The 27,341-nt window shown below is 43.0% G+C and overlaps 1 protein-coding gene across 12 annotated transcripts in view; it reads left to right on the top strand.

Moving 5' to 3' along the window:
• afdna (afadin, adherens junction formation factor a) overlaps window positions 1-27,341 on the top strand; it is a 220,900-nt gene that overhangs the window by 72,803 nt on the left and 120,756 nt on the right. For all 12 annotated transcript variants that reach the window (XR_013499669.1, XM_078230105.1, XM_078230109.1 and 9 more), the window contains exons 7-8: window positions 115-226; window positions 6,887-7,051. Coding sequence is in view for 11 of the 12 variants with exons in the window: in XM_078230105.1 (XP_078086231.1) it covers window positions 115-226; window positions 6,887-7,051 (277 nt within the window). In the remaining variant the exon portion in view is untranslated. The remainder of the gene's footprint in view (window positions 1-114; window positions 227-6,886; window positions 7,052-27,341) is intronic.

Consider the following 27,341-nt stretch of genomic DNA (forward strand, 5'->3'; position numbering starts at 1 on the left):
TTCTGAAATTTAAAGCTGGAGAGTACAAATTTTTGGACTTTTTAAAATTGTAGACAAAGCTGAATGCCACCTGGAGAAATTGATTTTTCTGTTTGCTAATATTTTTTTAAATAGGTAGTATTACCACCTGGTGCACAACATTCTGATGATAAAGGTGCTAAAGAGACTCTACTTGATGATGATGAATGTCCACTCCAGATTTTCAGAGACTGGCCAAGTGACAAAGGTGAGCAGTCTGATCTCCTGTGCATGTATTTATGTTGAAAGAGTATGAATTGTCCCTGCTGATTTCACCTGTAGGAAGTGCACCCATCTGCAGCTCCTCAAAAACCGCGTTAGGGAATTGGAGCTGGATGAACTTCGGATCATTCGGGAGGCAGAGGTGGCCATAGACAGAAGCTTCGGGGACATAGGTACTCCGAGGAATGAAGATAGATGGGTGACGGTGAGAGGGGCTGGGAGGAAGCAGTCAGTACAGGGATCCCCTGTGGTCATTCCCCTCGGCAACAAGTATTCTGCTTTGGATACAGTTGGGGGTGGGGGGGACCTACCAGTGGTAAGCCAGGGTGACCGGATCTCCAGCACTGAGTCCGTCCCTGTGGCTCAGAAGGGAAAGGGGGAGAGCAGGAGAGCAATAGTTATTGGGGACTCGACAGTTAGAGGGATAGATAGGACGTTCTGTGGCAACAAAAGAGACTCTCCCGAATGCCAGGGTCCGTGATGTCTCGGACCGTGTTTTCAGGATCCTTAAGGGGGAGGGGGAACAGTCACAAGTCGTGGTACACATCGGTACCAACGACATAGTTAAGAGAAGGGACGGGAATTTAAAACGGGAATTTAAGGAGCTAGGGTGGAAGCTGAGAGCCAAGACAAATCATGTTGTCATCTCTGGTTTGTTGCCGATGCCACGTGATAGCGAGTTGAGGAACAGGGAGAGAGTGCAGATAAAAACGTGGCTGCAGGGATGGTGCAGGAGAGAGGGTTTCAGCTACATGGATAATTGGAACGCATTCTGGGGAAGGTGGGACCTGTACAAACAGGACGGGTTGCACCTGAACCAGAGGGGCACCAATATCCTGGGAGGGAAATTTGCTACGGCTCTTGGGGAGGCGGGGCGGGGGGGGGGGGGGGGGGGGGGCGGTTGTTAAACTAATTTGTCAGGGGGATGGGAAAAGGAGCTGTAGTCCAGAAGCCAGTGTTGAGTGTAGTGAGGTACTGAGGAAGATATCAAGGTCGCAGGAGTGTACCGGCAGACAGGAAAGTGGGTTGAAGTGTGTCTACTTCAATGCAAGGAGCATCCGAAATAAGGTAGGTGAACTTGGAGCGTGGATTGGTACTTGGGACTACGATGTTGTGGCCATTACGGAGACATGGTTAGAACAGGGACAGGAATGGTTGTTGGAAGTTCCGGGGTATAGATGTTTCAGTAAGAGTAGGGAAGGTGGTAAAAGAGGTGGAGGAGTAGTATTGTTAATCAAGGATAGTTTAACGGCTGCAGAAATGCAGTTCGAGGGGGATCTGCCTGCTGAGGTAATATGGGCTGATGTTAGAAATAGGAAAGGAGCGGTCATGTTAGGAGTTGTCTATAGGCCCCCAAATAGTAACAGATGTGGAGGAAGAAATTGCAAAGCAGATTATGGATAGGTGTGGAGGTCACAGGGTAGTTGTCATTGGTGACTTTAACTTTCCAAATATTGATTGGAACCTTTATAGGTCGAGTAGTTCGGATTGGGCAATTTTTGTACAGTGTGTGCAAGAGGGTTTCCTGACGCACTATATGTGGATAGGCCGACAAGAGATGGGGCCACATTGGATTTGGTACTGGGAAATGAACCGGGCCAAGAGTTAGATTTGGTTGTGGGAGAGCACTTTGGAGATAGTGACCACAATTCGGTGTCTTTCGTTATTGCAATGGAGAGGGATAGGGCCTTACGGCAGGGCAAGGTTCATAATTGGGGGAGGGGTAATTATGATGCGATTAGGCAAGAATTGGAGAGCAACAGAAACTGTCAGGAAAAGGCACAAATGAAAAGTGGAGCTTGTTCAAGGAACAAATACTGCGTGTCCTTGATAGGTATGTCCCAGGCAGGGAGGAAATGGCCGAGTGAGGGAACCATGGTTCACAAAAGAGGTTGAATGTCTTGTCAAGAGGAAGAAGGAAGCGTATGTAAGGATGCGAAAACAAGGTTCAGTTGGGTCCATTGAGGGTTACAAGTTAGCAAGGAATGAGCTGAAAAAAGGGCTTAGGAGAGCTCGGAGGGGGCATGAGAAGTCCTTGGCAGGTTGGATCAAGGAAAACCCCAAGGCTTTTTACTCTTGTGAGGAATAAAAGAATGACCAGGGTGAGGTTAGGGCCGGTCAAGGACAGTAGTGGGAACTTGTGCATGGAGTCAGAAGAGATAGGAGAGGTGATGAATGAATACTTTTCTTCAGTGTTCACCAAGGAGAGGGGCCATGTTTATGAGGATGTGTGTGTGTGATACAGGCTGATAGGCTGGAGGAGGCAGATGTTCTGAGGGAAGATGTATTAGCAATTTTGAAAAACCTGAAAGTTGATGAGTCCCCTGGGCCTGATGAGATATATCCTAGGATTCTTTGGGAGGCAAGGGATGAGATTGCAGAGCCTTTGGCTTTGATCTTTGGGTCCTCGCTGTCCATGGGGATAGCCATGATGTGGAGATGCCGGTGTTGGACTGGGGTAAACACAGTAAGAGTTTTAACAACACCAGGTTAAAATCCAACAGGTTTATTTGGTAGCAAGCACCATTGGCTTTCGGAGCGCTGCTCCTTCGTCAGTTGGAGTGGAAATGTGGATAGCACCAGAGGACTGGAGTGGCGAATGTTGTTCCTCTGTTCAAGAAAGGAAATGGGAATGACCCTGGTAATTATAGGCCGGTTAGTCTTTCTTCGGTGGTCGGTAATTTAATGGAAAAGGTCCTGAGGGATAGGATTTACGACCATTTAGAAAGATGCAGCTTAACCCGGGATAGTCAACACGGATTCGTGAAGGGTAAGTCTTGCCTCACAAATTTGATTGAATTTTTTGAGGAGGTAACTAAGTGTGTAGATGAAGGTAGAGCAGTTGATGTCATATACATGGATTTTAGTAAGGTGTTTGATGAGGTCCCCCATGGTCGGCTCAAGAAGCAAGTAAGGAGGTGTGGGTAGAGGGAAATTTGGCCGATTGGATAAGTAACTGGCTATCTCCTAGAAGACAGAGAGTGGTGGTGGATGGAAAATTTTCAGACTGGCGACCAGTTACCAGCGTTGTACCACAGGGATCAGTGCTGGGTCCTCTGCTATTTGTGATTTTTATCAATGACTTGGAGGGGGCTGAAGGGTGGATCAGTAAATTTGCGGATGACACCAAGATTGGTGGAGTAGTGGATGAGGTGGAGGGCTGTTGTAGGCTGCAAAGAGACATTGATAGGATGCAGAGCTGGGCCGAAAAATGACAGATGGAGTTTAACCCTGATAAGTGCGAGGTGATTCATTTTGGTAGGACAAATTTGAATGCGGATTACAGGGTCAAAGGTAGGTTTTGGAGGAATGTGGAGGAATAGAGAGATCTTGGGGTTCATATCCACACATCCCTGAAGGTTGCCACTCAAGTGGATAGAGCCGTGAAGAAGGCCTATAGTGTGTTAGCGTTTATTAACAGGGGGTTTGAGTTTAAGAGCCGTGGGGTTATGCTGCAACTGTACAGGACTTTGGTGAGACCACATTTGGAATATTGTGTGCAGTTCTGATCACCTCACTATAAGAAGGATGTGGAAGCACTGGAAAGAGTGCAGAGGAGATTTACCAGGATGCTGCCTGGTTTGGAGGGTAGGGCTTATGAGGAAAGGTTGAGGGAGCTAGGACATTTCTCTTTAGAGCGGACGAGGTTGAGAGGCGACTTAATAGAGGTTTATAAGATGATGGGGGGGATAGATAGAGTGGACGTTCAGAGACTATTTCCTCGGGTGGATGTAGCTGTTACTAGGGGGCATAACTATCGGGTTCATGGTGGGAGATATAGGAGGGATGTCCGAGGTAGGTTCTTTACTCAGTGGTTGGGGTCTGGAATGGACTGCCTGCTGTGATAGTGGAGTCGGACACTTTAGGAACTTTCAAGCGGTTATTGGATAGGCACATGGAGCACACCAGGGTGATAGGGAGTGGGATAGCTTGATCTTGGTTTCGGAAAAGGTTTGGCACAACATCGATGGCCGAAGGGCCTGTACTGTGCTGTACTGTTCTATGTTCTATCTAAGATATTTTTACTATGCTATTAATATTGCAACCTTGTAGATGGGTGAACAATTTAAGCATGTTAGGAAAATGCAAAGTGAATAGCTGCCTGTCTAAATAGAATGTTCAGAAAATCGAGTGAACTTGATTTCTTTGCTAAGAAATGTTTCTGCCAGGTATAACTTTCATTTTTTTGATCCAACTCAAACTCATGCCCCTACCACCTAGAACAAGAGCAGCAGGCACATAGGAACACCCTCTCCAATTCGCACACCATCTGACTTGGAAATATATTGCTGTTCCATCATGGCTGGGTCAAGATCCTGTAACACTCAACGCTGTAGGTGTACCCACATGATAAGGATTGCAGTGTTTCAAGAAGGTGGCTCCCTTACCACCACCTCCAGGAAAGGCAAAAGATGGTACTGAGAATCCCTTTATCATTGTAAACATGTAAAGTGTCTATTCCATGATTCTACAGTGATAATGTTACGTGATAATCTTTGTCTCATGTTGCGTGCACATATTATTTGCTAAGCATGTTGGCACACATTCGTTCTTTGTGACTCTTACTCATGCACACACTTTGGTTGCTCGCACATGTGCACACACTCGCAGACTTTCTGTTGCTCACGTGCGCACACCTTGTTTATCATCAAGGCATGCGCACACTCTGCCACCTAACCGGCATGCAACAAAGGAACAGAAACTGCAATTACATTGCTTAGTTGACCTACAGGCTACACAGTGGCAAAGGAATAGAGGAACAAATTTGTAAGGAGGTGCATAAATTATATAGTTATAATGGGGACTTTATCCAAATATAAACTAGAATAGTAGTAGTGTAAAGGCAGAGAGGGGCAAGAGTTCATTAAAAAAAATTTCACCAGCAGTATGTTTCCAATCTGATGAGAAAGGAAGCACTGCTCGACCTAGTTCTCTGTGAATGAGGTGGGCTTAGTATATCATGTCAGTAGAGAACATTTAAGAGACAATGATCATTGCATCGTAAAGTTTATCTACAGAAGAGGACAAAGAACAACCCAGAATAAGAATAATGAACCGGGGAAAGCCAACTTCAATGGGGTAAAAATGGATCTGGGCCAGATAAATTGGAATGAAAGGTTGGCAGGAAAATGGTGCGTGAACAATGAGCTACATATTCAAGAGACAGAGTTTGGTCACAGTCAACGTATGTTCCAGAGCTGCTTCAATAAGAGAGAGAGAGATTAAGGTTAAAAAGCTTCCCAATGTTGAGTATCTGTTTGAGGATGGCACGCAACCTTGAAGACCCCTATACTTCCTATCTCCTCTTCTTCCTGATGGCCAACCTCTTCCCACCCTGAAACTCTTCGAGCCTGTGGGATGACCACTTCCTGGAACGTACAATCCAAGCAGCACTCATCCTCTCTGATGCTTTGCAGTGACTTCAGTTGCTCCAGAAGCTCCCATATGACACAGGAATCGCAAACAACAGATTGCAGATGCCAATCCGTGATTTTTTTTTTACAAACCCTCTTCCTCCTCAATCTGTGCCTTCATTCTGTGTGATAATCCTAATCGAATATCCTTCCGTTTCTGTGACTAAAGTAAAAATAAATGTATCACATTTACCTTACCAGAGCCCCTAAAATGTTTCAACGCCACCTTTACATAATTGCTCTCCAGTTTCCTGAGACTCTTTCCTTTAACCAGAGTCTCTCGTAGAATCATAGATTCATAGCACAGAAGGAGGCCATTCAGCTGTTGTGTCCATGCCAGTTCTCAGTGACTCCTCTCACCACCCGCGCCCCTGTGATCCTGCAATTTTTTTCTCAGATAATCCTCCAGTTCTCTTCTGAAAGCCATGATTGACTGTCCTTTCACCACACACATGGGCAGTGCATTGTGGTCCTTGCCACTCAATGCATTTCTTTAAAAACATTTTTCATGTTGGCTTTGATTCTTTCGCCATTTATCTTAAAGGGTTGTGAGTCTTTGGAACTCTTCCTGAAAAGCCAGCGGAAGGAGAGTCTTCGAATATTTTTAAGGCAGAGGTTCTTAGATTCTTGGTAAGGAAAGGATGATAGGTTATCAAGGATAGGTAGGATGAAGATTTGAGATCACTATCAGATCAGCTGCGATCTTGTATGGTGGAGTAGGCTTGAGGGATTGAATGGCCTACTTCTCCTTGTTCATGTGTCCCAGTTCTTGAACCTTCCATGAATAGGAACAGCTTCTCTCTGTCCTGACCCCTCATAATTTTGTGCACTTCTATCAAATCTCCTTCAACTTTCTTTACTCCAAGGAGTACTGCTCTAATTTATCCATATAACTGACGTCCCTCATCCCTGGAACCAGTAAAATTTCATCATACTGTTTCCTCCCTTTTGTACCAAATGCCTATTTAAAAGTAAAGTTAAAGTTTATTTTTAGTCACAAGTAAGGCTTACCTTAACACTGCAATAAAGTTACTGTGAAATTCCCCTGTTTACAAAGGACCTATTTACAAAGCCCAGAATCCTGTAGTCCTTAACTCACTTTCTGAAACTTCCCTATCACCTTCAATGATTTGTGCAGGTATATTCCTCAATTCCTGGCTTTTTTCTCACCAAGACTGTATATGATATTACAAAATCATAAATCTTTTCACTTTCCTTAATTTTGTTTGCAGGCACTTTAGTTTTTCAGCTAAAGAAACGACCACCTGACTATATCCAAAAGAATATCAAGAAACAAGATGGGAGGTTTTCAAAAGGAAAAGAAAGGAATGATAATTCGAGCTATGGTGGTTCTTTGCCTCCTGAGAAACTGCCATACCTTGTTGAACTGAGTCCTGGTAAGTGTTACATAACACCAATGTATCAGGCGTTTAAAAGGTTTCATTGTATTGCTGACCATTTAAGTTCTGTCTTGTCTTGATATCTGGATAATTCTTTTGTGGTTTTGAGTTAATACTATTAAAGAAATCTGACATTGCAGATCCTTTAAGTTCAAAATCAAATACTCCCAATAGCTGGTATTTATGGTTGCGAAAAATCATATTTTGCTTCAAACATTTTAGTACTGTTGTCCAACAGTGATAGCTCTCCAGCTGAAGAGTTTCCTTTGCTTTCTCAAAGTTTGCACTGTTGGATTGTTTCTAATACAATTTAATTTATGCCAAATATAAATTTCCTTTAATCTTATTTAAGCACTGTTGCATTCAGTGAAAGAAACAGGTCTTTGATTCATCTGGTGGCCTACTCCTTTGTCATATGAAGCCCAAGAATCTGTCTTCACTGAAGTTTAGAACAGTCTTCTGCTCCAAATGTAGGTTCGATCAGTCAAAGAGCATGAAACCTTCTACTAATTTATCTCATACACAATCTGTTCAGGTTTCTTGGGGGCCTATGATGCCAGCATTGATCAAATGTCTGCCAGAAAATAGAACAAAAAAAATTTGCACTCTTTTATACTGCATATATCTTTGAAGTTGAACCTTTTTTTTCTGCTGATAGTCATAGATCCTGCTTTAGTTGGTCTCTATTCAGGTTGGTTAGTAACAAAGATTGACAGGTAAAATCATAAATGAGCACTGAGACCTTTAAAAGGAAGGGGTGGACATCTTCCATTTTCAGGCAACATGCCCATGCCGGCAAGAAAACGAGTGTTTCCTATATCTCACAGGTATGAGGGTGACCTGGTCCTCCCTCAGGCCCTCCATTCACGCCATATGCATTAGTAATGTCAATGGTACACTGCCCCTTGGCACCCTGGCACTGAAAAACCTGGCCTGGTGCCATTTGTCCCTCTTGTTGCCAGGCTGCAGAGAAAGGGTCCCTCAATGGTTCTGGGGGTTGGCTGGGCTCAGATTGGGGGAAAGAGATTGACTTCACACTCCTCCTGGGGTTGGGGATCTCGTGGTTGAACTGCCCCATCGAGATCTGGAAGACCTGAAGATCACCCTGGCATGGTGATTCCAGGCAGCTCTATAATCAACATCTGCATTCCTGCCAGTCAGCTGTGAAAATTTTGAAATGGCCAGGTCACTTTAATCTCCATGCTCCCTGGTCACCTGGCAGGATTTTGAATCACTAAAGCACTCCATTCTGCAACAGAGATTTCCCTTTCTCCCTATCAGAAGCTGCAGGTGTGAGGAGACCCCTTTGAAGTCCTCTGACAGAACAGAGATGCCAATTTCACCTGGGGCGGAGAAAGGGAGAGTTCCATTCTGCACAGCTTTGCACACAGCCCCATTGTATGAGCACAGCTGTGACCATGATTTGAGTGGTGGAGGGGAAGATGCTCCTCTTCTGAGAGGTGGGAGGTGCACGCCATGTCCCCCCTGTTGTGATCAGCAATACCAAAGCCTGCATGGTGCCATTCCTGGGAGGCCGGGTGCATGATGGGGTTAGTGAATCAGCCATCAAACCCCCTAATTGTATTACGATTAGCAAGTTTGCATAATTATTGGTGCTGTGGGGCATCAGGATTACTGTTGAACATCTCACAGGCTGGAGAATTCCCCCCAGGGTAGTTTGGGTACAGATTAGACATCATCCGACAAGATGAAAGGAATGCATTCTAAATCGAGAGTTATCTGAATGAGTTAAATATATGAAGATTAAAGTGAAACTGAAAAAGGCAGCTTATGGCAAAATCAAGCTCCAAATTCAGTATAGAACCAAGCTGAATGCATAAAATACATTGGACACCTGCCAAAGAAAGTAGGGGTAAAGCGAGCATATGTGATTAATGGTTAACATAAAAGTGAGTCCAAAAGTATTTTACAAACATCCAAATAAATTAGCTGAAGGAAAGGTGTAATTGATTAGGACCAAAAAGGAGATCTTGTGAAAGCACAGGCCATGGCTCAAGTTCTAAATGATTGCACTCTTTTCTTTAAAACCAGTGCAATGTCACAGTAAGGAAGAAGGTAGTAGAGATGGGGTAAAATTAGAAAAGGTACTTAAAAGGTTGGCAGGGTTTGAAGTAGAAAAGTCACCCGGTCCGAATGAGATCCACTCAAGGTTGCTGAGAGAACCATGGGTTGAGACAGCGGAGTCTTTGGTACAATCTTCCAATCCTTCTTGGATATAGGGATGCTGTCAGGGGATGATTGGAAATGTCACAACTCTGCCCAAATAAGAGTTGAAGAATAAAGCCCAGCAACTACATGTTAGTCTGTAGTGGAGACAAATCACTTGGTGAAAGATATATAGATAAATGACACAGATTTGTTAGAGGCAAATCATTTTTGACAAACATTTTTGATGAAGTAATAGGGGTTTCTAAAGGTTATGTAGTTGATGTGTTTATGACTTTTAGTGCAATTGTAGCCCAGGGATTAAAGGGGCAATATCAGTGTTGGAAGCATATTGGCTCAGGGACAAAGCACAAAAGCAAATTACTGTGGATGCTGGAATCTGAAGCCAAAAGAGAAAATGCTGGAAAATCTCAGCAGGTCTGGCAGCATCTGTGAGGAGAGAAAAGAGCTGATGTTTCAATCCAGATGACCAGCTTTGACGAAGCGTTATCTGGACTTGAAATGTCAGCTCTCTTCTCGCCTCCCAGATGCTGCCAGACCTGCTGAGATTTCCCAGCATTTTCTCTTTTGGACAGAAAGCATGGTTTCTTTTTCAGGCTGAAGGGAAGTATATAATGGTGTCTCCTATGGGTTGGTTTTGGAACTGCTCTCTTTGATATTTTAATATTTTCTTGGGTCGATGTGGAATCATTTCAAGATTTGCAGCTGAAATAAAACTCAAAAGTAGAAAAACAGCGAGTGGATAATAGATTTCGGAGAGAATAGACTAGTTCAGGCTTTCCCAACTTTTTCAACCATGGAAACCTTTTAACCTTCCAAAAGTACTGATGGAACTCCTGATTGAGTTGAACCATAAAATATTTGTTGTACCTATTGCGCAAAAAAAGCCTAATTTATAGAAGTATTTTCTATTTCTTTTATGTGCAAATTTTTTATAATTATAAAATTGACTTATTTAATAATACTTGAGTCTTACCCATTTGTCATTTTCAATAGAGGAGTGATGCTCCTTTGGTTTAATTAGTTAATGGGAGGAGTGCTGTTTACACGGATTTTCTCTTGCAGACATGGTGGGTGGCATAGTGGTTAGCACTGCTGCCTCACAGCGCCAGGGACCCGGATTTGATTCCCAGCGTGGGTCGCTGTCTGTGTGGAGTCTGCACATTCTCCCTTGTGTCTGGATGGGTTTCCTCCCACAGTCTGAAAGACGTGCTGGTTAGGTGCATTGGCCGTGCTAAATTCTCCCTCGGTGTACACTAACACGAGTTGGAGTGTGGCGACTAGGGGATTTTCACAGTAACTTTGTTGCAGTATTAATATAAGCCTACTTGTGATATTAATAAAGTAAACTATTGCATTATAGTAGCATAGCTGAGTGTCGCAGAGCAAGCCACCTCATGTGTTGATTACATGAGGACCAATATTCTGTGCACACTTGATTTGAGGAAATAACATTTGCATTGCCGAATTTATTGAATTCCAGTTCAAGTACAGTTGTCTACTCTTCCACCTTGATGTTTATGTTTTGGACTTTGGATATTCCTGTGTTTTGAGTTATGGATTTCACGGAGCATGGGAAAATGGCTTCCAAATTTTTTTCTTGCATGTGAATTTATGAATTAGGAGCCATTCGGCGACTTGAGTCTGCTCTGCCATTTGTGTGTGTACTCGAGCCTTAAAACCCCCTTTAAACATACCTCTTAACTGCATCCTCTTCCATTTCTACATCTGTTGGATACGTTAGAGGCTCTTGTACTTGAAAAGGCAAATAAAATTGTTATCATACTTCATTACACTAACAGCCGTAAAGGCCATAACGTCAACTGTGTTGCAGCGCCATTAGTGGCCAGTCTGCAGTTGCTTCTGTGTTCAGAAATACTTTGGACAATGGGTGTTTCTGGTTTTCAAGAGTTTTGGATTTGAGACATTACATTGTAATCCAATCAAGTTGTGACTAAAATAGCACTCGCTCGTTACAGGCACAGACAGGCATTTCTGTGGCTGCAATCGAGACTTCAAGATGGTGTGTTGCCTCCCTGGTGCCAGGATCAAGATTGCAGGACATTCTTAAAGGGGAGGGTGAGCAGCCAGAGGTCGTTGTACATATTGGTACCAACGACATAGGTAGGAAAAGGGATGAGGTCCTGAAATGTGAATATAGCGAGTTAGTTAGGCAGAAGGCTAAAACGTGTAGAACCTCGAAGGTAGTAATTTCAGGATTACTACCGGTGCCACGTGCTAGTGAGAGTAGGAATAGGAGGACTAGGCAGATGAATGCCTGGCTTGAGAGCGGGGGCAGGGATTTAGATTTTTGGATCTTTTCTGGGGAAGGGCTGATCTGTTCAAGAGGGATGGGTTACATTTGAACTGGAGGGGGACTAACATCCTGGCGGGGAAATTTGCTAGAGCCACTCGGGAGGGTTTAAACTAGTTTGGCAGGGGGTGGGATCCAAAGCAGTAGGGAGACAGAAGAGAAGTTTGAGGACAGCACGGAAGTTAAAGAGAGCACATTAATTAGTAAAGGCAGTGTCAGTAATCCTAGTACCAGACAGATCAGACAAACAAGAGAGAGCAAGGGAAGTCCAGATTAAACTGCATTTATTTCAATGCAAGAGGCCTGACGGGCAAGGCAGATGAACTCAGGGCATTGGTGGGTACGTGAGGCTGGGATATTATAGCAATTACTGAAACATGGCTAAGGGAAGGACAGGACTGGTAGCTTAATGTTCCAGGGTACGGATGCTATAGGAAAGATAGAACAGGAGGTAAGAGAGGAGAGGGAGTTGCACTTTTGATTACGGAAAGCATCACGGCCGTACTGAGAGGGGATATATCCGAGGGTTCGGCCACTGAGACTATGTGGGTAGAACTGAGAAATAAGAAGGAGGAAATCACTTTGATAGGGTTGTACTATAGGCCCCCAAATAGTCAGCGGGAAATTGAGGAGCAAATATGCAAGAAGATTACAGATAACTCCAAGAAAAATAGGGTGGTAATAGTCGGAGATTTTAATTTTCCCAACATTGGGACAGCCATAGTATTAGAGGGTTGGATGGAGAGAAATTTGTTGAGTGTATTCAGGAGGAATTTCTCATTCAGTATGTGGATGGCCCGACTAGAGAGGGGGCAAAACTTGACCTCCTCTTGGGAAATAAGGAAGGGCTGGTGACAGAAGTGTTAGTGAGGGATCACTTTGGGACCAGCGACCATAATTCTATTAGTTTTAAGATAACTATGGAGAATGATAGGTCTGTCCCAAAAGTTAAAATTCTAATTTGGGGCAAGGCCAATTTTGATGGTATCAGGCAGGAACTTTCAAAAGTTAATTGGGGGAGTCTGTGGGAAGGCAAAGGGATGTCTGGTAAGTGGCATGCTTTCAAAAGTGTGTTAACCAGGGTTCAGGATAAGCACATTCCTCTCAGAGTGAAGGGCAAGGCTGGCAGAAGTAGAGAACCCTGGATGTCTCGGGATATTGAGGCCCTGGTCAAGAAGAAGAAAGAGGCACATGACGTGCATAGGCAGCTGGGAATCAAGTGAATCTCTTGAAGAGTATAGGGGGTGCAGGAGTAGAGTTAAGAGAGAAATCAGGAGGGCAAAAAGGGGACACAAAATTGTTTTGGCAGATAAGGCAAAGGAGAATCCAAAGAGCTTCTACAAATACATAAAGGGCAAAAGAGGAACAAGGGAGAGAGGAGGGCCTCTTAAGGATCAACAAGGTCATCTATGTGAGGATCCACAAGAGATGGGTGAGATCCTAAATGAATATTTCTCATCAGTATTTACTGTTGAGAAAAGCATGGATGTTAGGGAACTTGGGGAAATAAATATTGATGTCTTGAGGAGTGTACATATTACAGAGAAGGAGGTGCTGGAAGTCTTAAAGCGCATCAAGGTAGATAAATCTGCGGGACCTGATGAGGTATATCCCAGGACGTTGTGCGAGGCTCGGGAGGAAATTGTGGGTCCCCTAGCCGAGATATTTGAATCATCGATAGTCACGGGTGAGGTGCCTGAAGATTGGAGAGTGGCAAATCTTGTGTCTTTGTTTAAAAAGGGCTGCAGGGAAAAGCCTGGGAGCTACAGGCCAGTGAGCCTCACATCTGTGGTGGGTAAATCGTTGGAAGGTATTTTGAGAGACAGGATCTACAGGCATTTAGAGATGCAAGGACTGATTAGGGACAGTCAGCATGGCTTTGAGAGTGGAAAATCATGTCTCTCAAATTTAAGAGTTTTTTTGAAGGGGTAACCAAGAAGGTAGATGAAGGCAGTGCAGTTGATGTTGTCTACATGGACTTTAGCAAGGCCTTTGACAATGTACCGCATGGTAGGTTGTTGCATAAAGTTAAATCTCACGGGATCCAGGGTGAGGTATCTAAATGGATACAAAATTGGCTTCTTGACAGAAGTCAGAGAGGGTGGTTATAGAGAGGGTGGTTATAGAGAGTTGTTTTTCAAACTGGAGGCCTCTGACCAGCGGTGTGCCTCAAGGATCAGTGCTGGGCCCACTGTTATTTGCCATTTATATTAATGATTTGGATGAGAATATAGGAGACATGGTTAGTACGTTTGCGGGTGCAAGATTGGTGGCATAGTGGACAATGAAGAAAGTTATCTCCAATTGCAACGGGACCTTGATCAATTGGGCCAGTGGGCTGATGAATGGCAGATGTAGTTTAATTTAGACAAATGCGTGGTGATGCATTTTGGTAGATTGAACCAGGGCAGGACTTATTCAGTTAATGGTAGGGCGATGGGGAGAGTTACAGCACAAAGAGATCTAGGGATACATGTTCATAGCTCCTTGAAAGTGGAGTCACGGGTGGACAGAGTGGTGAAGAAGGCATTCGGCATGCTTGGTTTCATCGGTCAGAACATTGAATACAGGAGTTGGGACGTCTTGTTGAAGTTGTACAAGACATTGGTAAGGCCACACTTGGAATAGTGTGTGCAATTCTGGTCACCCTATTATAGAAAGGATATTATTAAACTAGAAAGAGTGCAGAAAAGATTTACTGGGATGCTACCGGACTTAACATAAGAACATAAGAAATAGGAGCAGGAGTAGGCCATCTAGCCCCTCGAGCCTGCCCCGCCATTCAATAAGATCATGGCTGATCTGACGTGGATCAGTACCACTTACCCGCCTGATCCCCATAACCCTTAATTCCCTTACCGATCAGGAATCCATCCATCCGCGTTTTAAACATATTCAGCGAGGTAGCCTCCACCACCTCAGTGGGCAGAGAATTCCAGAGATTCACCACCCTCTGGGAGAAGAAGTTCCTCCTCAACTCTGTCTTAAACCGACCCCCCTTTATTTTGAGGCTGTGTCCTCTAGTTTTAACTTCCTTACTAAGTGGAAAGAATCTCTCCGCCTCCACCCTATCCAGCCCCCGCATTATCTTATAAGTCTCCATAAGATCCCCCCTCATCCTTCTAAACTCCAACGAGTACAAACCCAATCTCCTCAGCCTCTCCTCATAATCCAAACCCCTCATCTCCGGTATCAACCTGGTGAACCTTCTCTGCACTCCCTCCAATGCCAATATATCCTTCCTCATATAAGGGGACCAATACTGCACACAGTATTCCAGCTGCGGCCTCACCAATGCCCTGTACAGGTGCATCAAGACATCCCTGCTTTTATATTCTATCCCCCTCGCAATATAGGCCAACATCCCACTTGCCTTCTTGATCACCTGTTGTACCTGCAGACTGGGCTTTTGCGTCTCATGCACAAGGACCCCCAGGTCCCTTTGCACGGTAGCATGTTTTAATTTGTTTCCATTGAGATAGTAATCCCATTTGTTATTATTTCCTCCAAAGTGTATAACCTCGCATTTATCAACGTTATACTCCATTTGCCATATCCTCGCCCACTCACTCAGCCTGTCCAAATCTCTCTGCAGATCTTCTCCGTCCTCCACACGATTCACTTTTCCACTTATCTTTGTGTCGTCTGCAAACTTCGTTACCCTACACTCCGTCCCCTCCTCCAGATCATCTATATAAATGGTAAACAGTTGCGGCCCGAGTACCGATCCCTGCGGCACGCCACTAGTTACCTTCCTCCAACCGGAAAAACACCCATTTATTCCGACTCTTTGCTTCCTGTCGGATAGCCAGTCCCCAATCCACTTTAACACACTACCCCCAACTCCGTGTGCCCTAATCTTCTTCAGCAACCTTTTATGGGGCACCTTATCAAACGCCTTTTGGAAATCCAAAAACACCGCATCCACCGGTTCTCCTCCATCAACCGCCCTAGTCACATCTTCATAAAAATCCAACATGTTCGTCAAGCACGACTTTCCCCTCATGAATCCATGCTGCGTCTGATTGATCGAACCATTTCTATCCAGATGCCCTGCTATCTCCTCTTTAATAATGGATTCCAGCATTTTCCCTACTACAGACGTTAAGCTGACCGGCCTATAGTTACCCGCCTTTTGTCTCCTTCCTTTTTTAAACAGCGGCGTAACATTAGCCGTTTTCCAATCAACCGGCACTACCCCAGAATGCAACGAGTTTTGATAAATAATCACTAACGCATCCACTATTACCTCTGACATTTCTTTCAATACCCTGGGATGCATTCCATCCGGACCCGGGGACTTGTCCACCTTCAGTCCCATTAGTCTACCCAGCACTGCCTCTCTGGTAACATTAATGGTATTAAGTATTTCTCCTGCTGCCAACCCTCTATCGTTAATATTTGGCAAACTATTTGTGTCCTCCACCGTGAAGACCGACACAAAAAACTTATTTAAAGACTCAGCCATATCCTCATTTCCCACTATTAACTCCCCCCTCTCGTCCTCCAAGGGTCCAACATTCACTCTAGCCACTCTATTCCTTTTTATATATTTATAAAAACTTTTACTATCATTTTTTATATTAATTGCTAGCCTAGCTTCATAGTCTATCCTTCCTTTCTTTATCGCTTTCTTAGTCTCTCTTTGTTGTTTCTTAAATTTTTCCCAATCACTTGTTTCTCCACTATTTTTGGCCACTCTGTACGCAGCTGTTTTTATTTTAATACTCTCCTTTATTTCCTTCGTTATCCACGGCTGGTTCTCCCTTTTCTTACAATCCTTGTTTTTTGCTGGAATATATTTTTGCTGAGAACTGAAAAGGATCTCCTTAAAAATCCTCCACTGTTCCTCAGCTATCCTACCTGCCAGCCTGCTCTCCCAGTCTACCTTAGCCAATTCATCCCTCATCCTATCATATTTCCCTCTGTTCAAACAGAGGACACTGGTTTGGGACCAAACTTTCTCCTCTTCCATCTGATTGTTTCAGTTATAAGGAGAGGCTGGATAGACTGGGACTTTTTTCTCTGGAGTGTAGGAGGCTGAGGGATGATCTTGTAGAGGTCTATAAAATAATGAGGGGCATAGACAAGGTAGTCAATATCTTTTCCCAAAGGTAGGGGAGTCTAAAACTAGAGGGCATAGGTTTAAGGTGAAAGGGGAGAGATTCAAAAGTGTCCAGAGGGGCAATTTTTTCACAGGGTGATGAGTGTCTGGAACAAACTGCCAGAGGTGATAGTAGAGGCGGGTACAATTTTATCTTTGAAAATGCATTTAGATAGTTACATGGGTACGATGGGTATAGAGGGATATGGGCGAAACGTGGGCAATTGGGATTAGCTTAGGAGTTTCAAAAAAAAAAGGGTGGCATGGACAAGTTGGGCTGAAGGGCCTGTTTCCATGCTGTAAACCTCTGACTCGCTATGGAGTCTAGAGTTTAAACAAGGACACATTGCATTAGTCCACTTGAAAGCCTTTGTTTAACGTGCATTAAAATGGTGAGAATGTCTCTTGGGAAGAGGCATGATTTCTTCAAAATTGTCAACAAAGAACACCTTTACAATTTTACATTGACCATACACATCTTACAGCCCTCTGGACTTGACATCGAGTTCAATACCTCGGGCTATAAGCTTTCCCATCCATCTTCACTCTCCCCTTTCGTTTCCTGTGTACAGTTTCCCTAGCTTGTCCCAACACTACCCCGCATGGTCACTCTTGCATGTTGTTCAATTTTGCTCTCACTGAGCACTGACTTCTGTTTTCCCAGGAATACATTCTGCTATCCTACTGTTTTTATACTTTTCCAATTCAATCAAATCAAGTCCAATTCAGAGTCTCAATAAGTTGAGACATTTCTGATCCAAGCTGACAAGACAGGGTATGCAACCCCTGTCTTGGGCCTGATCTACATGAGCCAAGCTGATTGGAGTAGGCGCAGATCTTCCTCCTCCAAGGCTTGATCTCATTTGTATCTTAGCCAAAAGGCCGAGATGCCGCTTCTAAAAATTGCTTCGTATGAAAATGAAGCTTAAATGTAACCTAATGACCTCAACCAAATGCAGCATCCGCATACCTACACTTGATCTTAGCCAAAAGGCCGAGAAGCGACCTGTCTGGAGACGATACACATCTCTTTAACCTGTGCTAATGCGCTCTCCACTCGCATTGTCTGTACCTTTAAGACTTGATTAGCTGTAAAGACTCGCATTCCAATCATTATTCATTATTCTGTAAATTGAGTTTGTGTCTTTATATGCTCTGTTTGTGAACAGAACTCCCACTCACCTGACGAAGGAGCGACGCTCCGAAAGCTAGTGGCGTTTGTTACCAAATAAACCTGTTGGACTTTAACCTGGTGTTGTTAGACTCCTTACTGTGTTTACCCCAGTCCAACCCCGGCATCTCCACATAATGTGCAATGAGACAGGATTAATTACCTCATAGCGAAGGTCCCTCTATCAAGCAGTGGTCATATGATTGAATTTTACATCCGCTCTTTGAGGGAGAGGAGTGAATCGAAGAACATTTTGAACTTAAGGGCAATTATGAGGGCATGAAGACAGCATGCCAAAGTCAACTTGGAAATTAGGTTAAGAGGTCAATAGAGATACAGTGGCAGCTATTTAAGGAGCTATTTCAAAATACTCAGAAAAGATGCATTCCAATGAGAAAGAAAGATTCTGAGGGAAGGAGACAATACGCAGTTAACTAAAGTTAAAGATAGTGTCAAATTGAAAAATGAGAAAGAAAGATTCTAAAGGGAAGGACACAAATATATGGTTAACTAAATAAGTTAAAGATAGTATCATATTGAAAACAAGAGCATATAATTCCCCAAAAATGAGTGCCAGATCAGACGATTGGACAGAGTATAAAGAATGCAGAAGAATGGCTAAAAGATTAATAAAGAGGGGGAAATTAGAATAGAGGAAGCTAGCTATACTTAAAAAGGAAAAGAGTAAGTAAAGTGAACGGTCCTGGAGAAAATGTGGAATTAATAATGGAAAATAAGGAAATTTTGGATGAATTGAACAGATATTTTGTGTCTGTATTTTGCATCTGTCTTCACAGTAGAGGCTACAATTAACATTGCAGGAATAGTTGTGAATCAGGAGGAGAAAGGGAGGGAAGAACTTAAAACAACTACATTCAAGTCTTCAGATCCTGATGGACTTCATCTCAGATTTTAAGACATGGCTGCTGAGATAATAGGTGCATTGTTTTATTTTCCAAAATTTCCTAGATTCTAGAAAGATTCCATCAGATTGGGGAATAGTGATTGTGATGAGGAGAGACAGAAAGCAGGAAGCTACAGGCCAGCTAGCCTAATATCTGTCTTGGGGAAATTGCTGGAATCTATAATTAAGGAGGTTACAGCGGGGCATTTAAAAAAAAATGTCAGTGCGACCTGGCAATTAGCATGGTTTTGTGAATGGAAAATCATGTTTGACTAATTTATTGGAGTTCTTTGAGGAAATAGCATGCAATGAGGATAAAAGTGAACCTGTGGATGTGCTGTTTAGATTTCCAGAAGGTGTTTGATAAGGTACCACATCAAAGGTTACTGAACAAAATAAGAGCTCATGGTGTAGAAAGGGATTTGGGGGAGGGGGGGGGGGGGGGGGGGGGCGGAAGGAAACCCATCAAGGATAAGAGGATTCGTTAGCGAACAGGAAACATTTTCAGGTTGGCAAGATATGACGAGTGAAGCACCACAGGGATCAGCACTGGGCCTCAACTATTTACAATTTGTATCAATGATTTGGATGGCACAAAGGTAGGAATATAAGTTGGGAAGCGTTCATAAGACTGCAAAGGAATGTGAGTGGGCAGAAATTTACCAGGTTGAATATATTGTGGGAAAATGTGAACTTTAGTAGGAAGAATTGAAAAGCAGCATATTATTTAAATGGAGAGAAATTGCAGAACTCTGTAGTATGGAAGCATCTGAGTGTCCTGGTGTGCGACTCAGGAGAAGTTAATATGTAGGTACAGCAAGTAATTCAGAAGGCAAATGGAATGTAATTTATTGCAAGGGAAATGGAATATAAAACATTAGGAGCCTTTGCTATAGTTGTACAGGATGTTGGTGAGACCACATCTCGAGTGCTACGTACACTTTTGGTCTCTTTATTTAACAAAGGATATGAATGCATTAGAAACATTTTTGAAGAAGTTTCACTCAACTGATACCTGGGATGGGGCGTTATCTTACAAGGATAGATTGGACAGGCTAGGGCTGTATCCATTGTAATTGAGGTTATCTTGAAACCGTGTAATATCTTGAGAGACCTCAAAAGAATGTTTCCCCTTGTGGGAGAAACGAGAATTAGGGGAGACAGTTTAAATTCGGGATCTCCCATTTAAGTTGGAGATGAAAAAAATGTTTTCTTGAGGGTTGTGAATCTTTGGAACACTTTTCCAGACACTGGTAGAGGCAGAGATTGATAAATTCTTGACTAACAAGTGAGTCAAAGCTGATTGTGGGTAGGCAGAATGTGGTGTTGAGTCTGCAATCATATCAGCCATTATCTTATTAAATTGCAGAGCAGGCTCAAGAGCCGAATGGTCTACTCCTAGTTCGTATGTAAATCCTACTCTTTAATTATCCTCTTGCTCTTAAGTTTTTAATAAATGTTTTGATTTTCCTAGATTTTGCTCATCAATATTTTTCCATGCCCTCTTTGCTTTCCTGATTTCCTTTTAGATTTTACTCCTACACTTTCTATACTTCTCTAGATCTTCTGTAATATTGAACAATACTCTTCACTATATACTGTAGTGAAGTTGGTGTTTGTAAAATTATAAAAATTGTAAAATTGCATTGTCTGTTTAAAAGATATATTTTTCTGTACTTAGTTTTTTTTTAAAAGAGAGATGCAGGTGCAAATTCAAGTACACAGAGCATAGTGAAATATTGTATCGAGAGGCAAGGCAGTCGTATTGCCAAGGTGGGCTGTTTTTGAAGCTTGTCCAATCAGTTTAAACTAGACATTTGAATAACAGCAGCCTATCAGATTTGAATTTGATGTTTTGGTAATCTGTAAAGCAATCCTGTTGTGGAGATGTTATGTCATCAGGGCTGTGACAGCCAGCTCCCAGTTCCAAAGACACAGCCAGCAACTGCCTCTGCCACAGCTTGCAGCTTTAGAGAGACTCTGCGTTGTCGTGTGTCGTGAAGGCCGTCTTGGAGAACGCTTACCCGACTCTGCCAAGCAGACGAGAAACTTTAACCTGGTGTTGTGAGACTTCTTACTGTGTTTATCCCTATTTTAGAGACCAGAAGATTGACTGGTGATTTTTTTTTTGTTGAAAAATATCACTTTTTTGAACTTTAAAGTGTTGCCCACTGGTTGGTGTCTCCCTCCTAGACTGCACCCGTTACATTTTAAAATATCAATCAAGATTTTTAAATTGTAGGTTTTGCTCTGAGGAGTGGTTGAAACAATATACTTAGCTTATTCAGTGGTTTTTAACCTACCATCTAATGAATATTCACAAAAATCTATGGGGGTTACCCTTAAAATAATTCATTAGCTGTGAAGTGCATTGGGAATTCCTGAGAATGTAAAAAGTGCCACCCAAATGTAAGTCAATTAATGTCTTGTGCTGCAAATGAGCCTTTTTTGTGAAAACCGATGAGCTAGTTGCAAGCCTTGGTAATAAAATCACCCGAATTGAATTAAAATGAATCCCTTCATCCTAAATTCCAATTTATTGTGTCATGTCATGAGAAATATTTATTTAGTCTCTTTTTGGCCTCCATAGATTTAATTGTCAAGTGAAATACTATGGTCCATAATCTCTGGTGGAGTGGCAATGGGAGGGGGAGGGGGGAAAAAGGCACCAGAAATCTTGCAATCTTCCTGGACACGGATGGTGTGACAGAACTGGAGAATTGCGGATGTTGCACCTTTATTCAAAAAAGGAGGGCTGTGACAAGTGGTGTTCATGATGTGGAGATGCCGGCGTTGGACTGGGGTAAAGAAGTGGTGTTCCTCAGGGATCAGTGTTGGGACCTTTGCTGTTCGTAATATATATAAATGATTTGGAGGAAAATGTAACAGGTTTGATTAGTCAGTTTGCGGATGACAAAGATTGGTGGATTTGCAGATAGCGATGAGGACCATCAGAGGATACAGCAGGATATGGATTGGTTGGAGGCTTGGGTGGAGCGATGGCAGATGGAGTTTAATCCGGACAAATGTGAGGCAATGCATTTTGGAAGGTCTAATACAGATAGGAAATATACAGTAAATGGTAGAACCCTTGAGTATTGATAGACGGAGGGATCTGGATGTACAGGTACACAGGTCACAAAGTGGCAACGCAGGTGGAGAAGGTAGTCAAGAAGGCATACGGCATGCTTGCCTTAATCGGCCGGGGCACGGAGTTTAAAAATTGGCAAGTCATGTTGCAGCTTTATAGAACACTTGGAATATAGTGTTCAATTCTGGCCGCCACACTACCAGAAAGATGTGGAGGCTTTGGAGAGGATACAGAAAAGATTTACCAGGATGTTGCCTGGCATGAGGGCATTAGCTATGAGGAGAGGTTGGAGACACTTGGTTTGTTCTCACTGGAATGGCAGAGGTTGAGGGGCGGCCTGATAGAAGTCTACAAGATTGAGGGGCATGTACAGGGTGGATAGTTAAAAGCTTTTTCCCAGAGTGGGAAGAGTCCATTACTCGGGGGCACAGGTTTCAGGTGCGAGGGACAAGGTTTAAAGGAGATGTACGAGACAAGTCTTTTACGTAGAGGGTGGTGGGTGCCTGGAACTTGTTGCTGGGGAAGGTAGTGGAAGCAGATACGATAGTGAGTTTTAAGGGGTGTCTTGACAAATACATGAATAGGATGGGAATAGAGGGATATGGTCTCCGGAAGAGTAGGGGGTTTTAGTTAAGTCGGGCAGCATGGTCAGTGCAGGCTTGGAGGGCCGATGGGCCTATTGCTGTGCTGTAATTTTCTTTGTTCTTTGGTATAACCGAGAACTACTGACCGGTCAGTTTGACTTCAGTGGCAGGGAAACTTCTGGAAACTATAGTTTGAGACAAAATCAGTGATCACTTAGTCAAGTGCAGCATGGATTCATTAACGGAAAATAATTTTTAAGTAACTTGCTGGTGTTTTTTGAGGAGCTAACAGAGAAGGTTGATACGGGCAACACTGCTAAAGTGGTGTATTTGGATTTTCGAAAGGCCTTTGATGTAGTGCCATGCAACAGATGTGAGATAAATTCTAGCTCATGGAATAAGAGGGAAAGTAGGCACACTGACAAGAAATTAGTTGAGTGACAGGAACCAGAGTATTGATATGGTTGTTTTTCAGATAGTAGGAAGGTTTGTAATGAAGTTCCCCAGGGGTCCGTGTTGGAACCATTGCTCTTCCTGATACAAATCAATGGCCTAGATGTTGGTGTTCAAATGATTTCAAAATTTGCAGATGGTACAAAGATTGGAAACCTTGTCAATTGTCGTGAGGATAGTCTTGAACTTCCAAAGGAGATAGACAGCCAAGTGACAGATGAGGTTCAATGGAGAGAAGTGTGAGATTCATTTTGGCAGGAAGAATATAGAAAGACAGTATAAAATAAAGGGAGGAACTCTAAAGGAGTTGAGGGACCTCAGTGTATACGTCCATGAGTCATTGAAGATGGCAGGGCATGATGAGAGAGCAGCTAATAAGGTGTATGGTACCTTGGGCTTTATCAATAGGGCTGTTGAGTACAAGAGTAAGAATAGTCATGTTGAACTTGCGTTAGACATTAGTTAGGCCTCATCTGGAATAATACATCCAGTTCTGGGTGCTGTACTTGATGTGAAGGCATTAGAGAGAGTACAGAGGAGATTCACAAGAATGATTCCTGGGATGAAGAACCGTAGCTATGAGGATGGATTGGAAGGTTGGGACTTTTTTCCTTGGAGAAACGGAGGCTGAGGGGAGACTTGTTAAGAGGTATTCAAGACCAGGAGGTACAGACAGGATAAATAGTGAGAAACTGTTCTCGTTTGAGAGAATAGAAAACTAGAGAGTACAGATTCAAAATAATTGGCAAAAGGAGTAGAAGTGATGTGAAGAAAAAAGATTTCCCCCAACGGATGGTTGGAACCTGGAATGAACTTCGAGGATGGTGGAGGCAGGTTTGAATGAGGTATTAAGAGGGAATTGGACCACTGTCTGAAAAGAGAGAATGTGCAAGTTACAGGGATAGAACAGGAGAAAGGGACTAGATAGAATGCTTTTTCAGAGAGCCAGTGCAGTCTTGATTGGCTAAATGGTCTCCTACGCTGTCAAGATTGTGGATTTGTTGTAAGAAAGTTGGAACCATCTGAAGTTTGCAATTTTAAATTGCAGTTTCAGATGGTTCCTAGTGCAGCACAATTTAAAAAAATTTGTGGGATGTGGTTGTTGCTGGTTAGGCTAGCATTTAATGCCCAAACCTAATTGCCCTTGAAAAGGTGGTGGTGAGCTGCCTCCTTGAGCTGTTGCAGTCCCTGAGGTATAGGTATGCCCACAGGACTGAGGGAAGGAGTTCCAGGATTTTGACCCAGTGACAGTGAAGAAATAGTGATATATTTCCAAGTCAGGTGGTGAGTGGCAGGGAGGGGAATTTCCACTGGTGGTGTTCCATTGTATCTGTCCTTTTCCTTCTAGATGGTAGCAGTAGTGGGTTTAGAAGGCGCTGACTTCAAGAATCTTGGTGACTTTCTGCACCATTGTATAAATGGTACATACTGCTGCCACTGTTTATCGGTGGTGGAGGGAGTGAATGATTGTGAAGGGATGCCAATCAAGCAAGTTGCTTTGTCCTGGATGATATCAAGCTCTTCATGAGCTGCACTCATCCAGGCAAGTGAAGAGTATTCCCCCACACCACACTCCTGACTGTGCCTTGTAGATGATGAATGGACTTTGGGAAGTTAGGTAGTGAGTTACTTGGCAGGATTCTTTCAAGCCTCTGACCTGCTCTTGTAGCCACAGCATTTATATGGCTAGCCCAGTTCCATATCTGGTCTATGGTAACCTCCAGGATGCTGATTTCAGGTAATTAATTATAGTAATGCCTTTGAATGTTGAGGGACGGTGATGGTTAGATTCTATCTGGTTGGAGCTGGTCATTACCTGGCACTTGTGCCAGGCACTAATAGAGGTGTATAAAATGATGAAGGGGATAGATAGAGTGAACGTTCAAAGACTATTTCCTCGGGTGGATGGAGCTATTACAAGGGGGCATAACTATAGGGTTCGTGGTGGGAGATACAGGACGGATATCAGAGGTAGGTTCTTTACGCAGAGAGTGGTTGGGGTGTGGAATGGACTGCCTGCAGTGATAGTGGAGTCAGACACTTTAGAAACATTTAAGCGGTTATTGGATAGGCACATGGAGCACACCAGGATGATAGGGAGTGGGATAGCTTGATCTTGGTTTCAGATAAAGCTCGGCACAACATCGTGGGCCGAAGGGCCTGTTCTGTGCTGTACTGTTCTATGTTCTATGTTCTATGTTGTGTTACTTGTCACTTGTCAGCCAAACCCTAGATATTATCCAGACCTTGCTGCATTTGGACATGGACTGCTTCAGTGTCTGAAGAGATGCGAATGGTGCTGAACATTGCAATCATCAGCAAACATCCCCAATTCTGACCTTATGATGGAAGCAAGGTCATTGATGAAGCAGCTAAAGAGGATTGGGCCTGGGATACAACCCTTAGGAACTCCTGCACTGATGTTCTGGAGATGCGATGAATGACCTCCAACCACAACCATTGTCATTTGTTTTGGGACAGTTTTCCCTGATTCCCAATTGACTCCAGTTTTGCTGGGGTTCCTTGATCCCACACCCGGTCAGATGCAGCCTTGATGTCAAGGGCATTCATTCTCCCCTCAGCTCTGGAGTTCTGCTCTTTTGTTCAATGGGGTCAGGAACTGAGTGATCATGGTGGCACCCAAACAGAGCGTCAGTGAGCAGGTTATTGCTACGCAAGTGCCACTTGATAGCACTGTTAATGACTCCTTCCGCCACTTTACTGATGATTTAAGAGTAGACTGATAGGGTGGTAATCGGCCAGGTTGGATTTGTCCTGGTTTTTGTGTACAGGGCTATCTGGACAATTTTCCACATTGACGGGTAGATGCCAGTGTTGTAGCCAGACTGGAGCAACTTGGGTCGGAGCACGGCAAGTCCTGGAGCAGGTGTTGTCAGTGCTATTGCTGGAATATTGTCAGGGTTTTTTACAGTCCTCTTTACAGTATCCTGTACCTTCAGCAGTTTCTATCACATGGAGTTAATCGAATTGGCTGATGACTGGCATCATCAGGGCATCCAGAAGAGATGGATCATTCCACTCCTGGCTAAAGATTGGTGCAAATGGTTCAGCCTGTCTTTTGCACTAATGAGCTGGGCTCCTCTATCATTGAGGATCCTTGCTCAAAGGAAATTTGAACTTCGCATGCTGTGTAATTCTTTGCTGGGAACTTTCAAGGGGTGGGGGTGTCTCCAGTGCATCTTTGGGTTACTTCCCAGGTATCGTGCTGTCGAGCTCAGGCTGCAGTCCAATATCCTCCAGTATTGTCCTCTAAGTAAATTACCAGTGGATTTTTTCTGGCTTTGCCCAATGGTCAGAGCAAAGCAACACTTCTTGAATGATTTTCAAGTATGAGGTTCTAAAGCTCCATCAAGTGGTAGAATCATGCTGCTGCTTGTCTGATTCTGAACTGTTAGGTGGGTAATATACGTTTGGCAATTTTTTGTCAACGTTTTTCATGTTGAATCGAAAGGATTAGTCTAGAAAATTTAAAATAGTGTACAATTAAAGTTGAAAGCTTTTGGTAATGATTAATCACATTTGTCTCACTCGTTATGAATTACGGTGCGTGGTTTGTCGTTTTCCTCAAAAATTGACCATCATAATGCAATCTCAAAATTTGATTTATTCAATTGTTGTAAACCAATGACCCTAAGAGTAATACCTCAAAGTTCACTGAGTGTCAGGCTCTTGGTCATGGTCTGGTAGTTTTTGCTTTCTGAAAATGTACTACTTCACACTGATGTGCTGTGGATCGACCTGAAAGGTAGATTTAAGTGTAGTCGTTCCACAAGTGAAAGGTAACTTCTATGTTGCTGTGCTGAAATATTTGCAACAGTTACAGGACATTCTGTAGATAAAAACTAGTGACCAAAGTCCAAGGTGGAGTTATGTGTATCATATTACTACTATTGAAATAAAACATGTTAATTACTGAGCTTCAAAGTGTTTTTGATACAAATTCTTTCAGGATAAGTTCCAAAAATATAATATTCAATTGAGGTCAAGGTTTTTGTGGAATCCAATTTTGTTTACTCCGTTACTTTTAATGCTTGAGCAACAACCAGGAATTATTTTGAAAAAATGCACAAAGAAATAATTTGAGATTGCACCGTGCAGGGAAGGTCATATATAACGCGAATCTTTATTGAGAAATAATTGCACGATGTTTTCTGTTGACTAGGTTTAAATATGTCTTGTAGAAAGTTCCCACTTAGTCTACTCTACCAATATTAGAAATCAAGAGGCATAAATTGTTTTATGGAGATTGAAGAAAATCAACAATTCTCTTGAAATTGCTTTTTGTGAGCCAAGCTAAAAGTACTCTTTGATCTAAAGAAAAGCCAAGTTGAAATAAATGTCATTTAATATTAAACATATTTGTGTCAAGCGACAAAGTTACAAATATAATGTACAAAACCACCTTTTAGAACTGTGGTGGGCCAAATATGGCTGTGTGAACTACTTCAGCTGCAGGTT

Source organism: Mustelus asterias, chromosome 15 (genome assembly GCF_964213995.1).
Source record: "Mustelus asterias chromosome 15, sMusAst1.hap1.1, whole genome shotgun sequence".
NCBI lineage: Eukaryota > Metazoa > Chordata > Chondrichthyes > Carcharhiniformes > Triakidae > Mustelus > Mustelus asterias.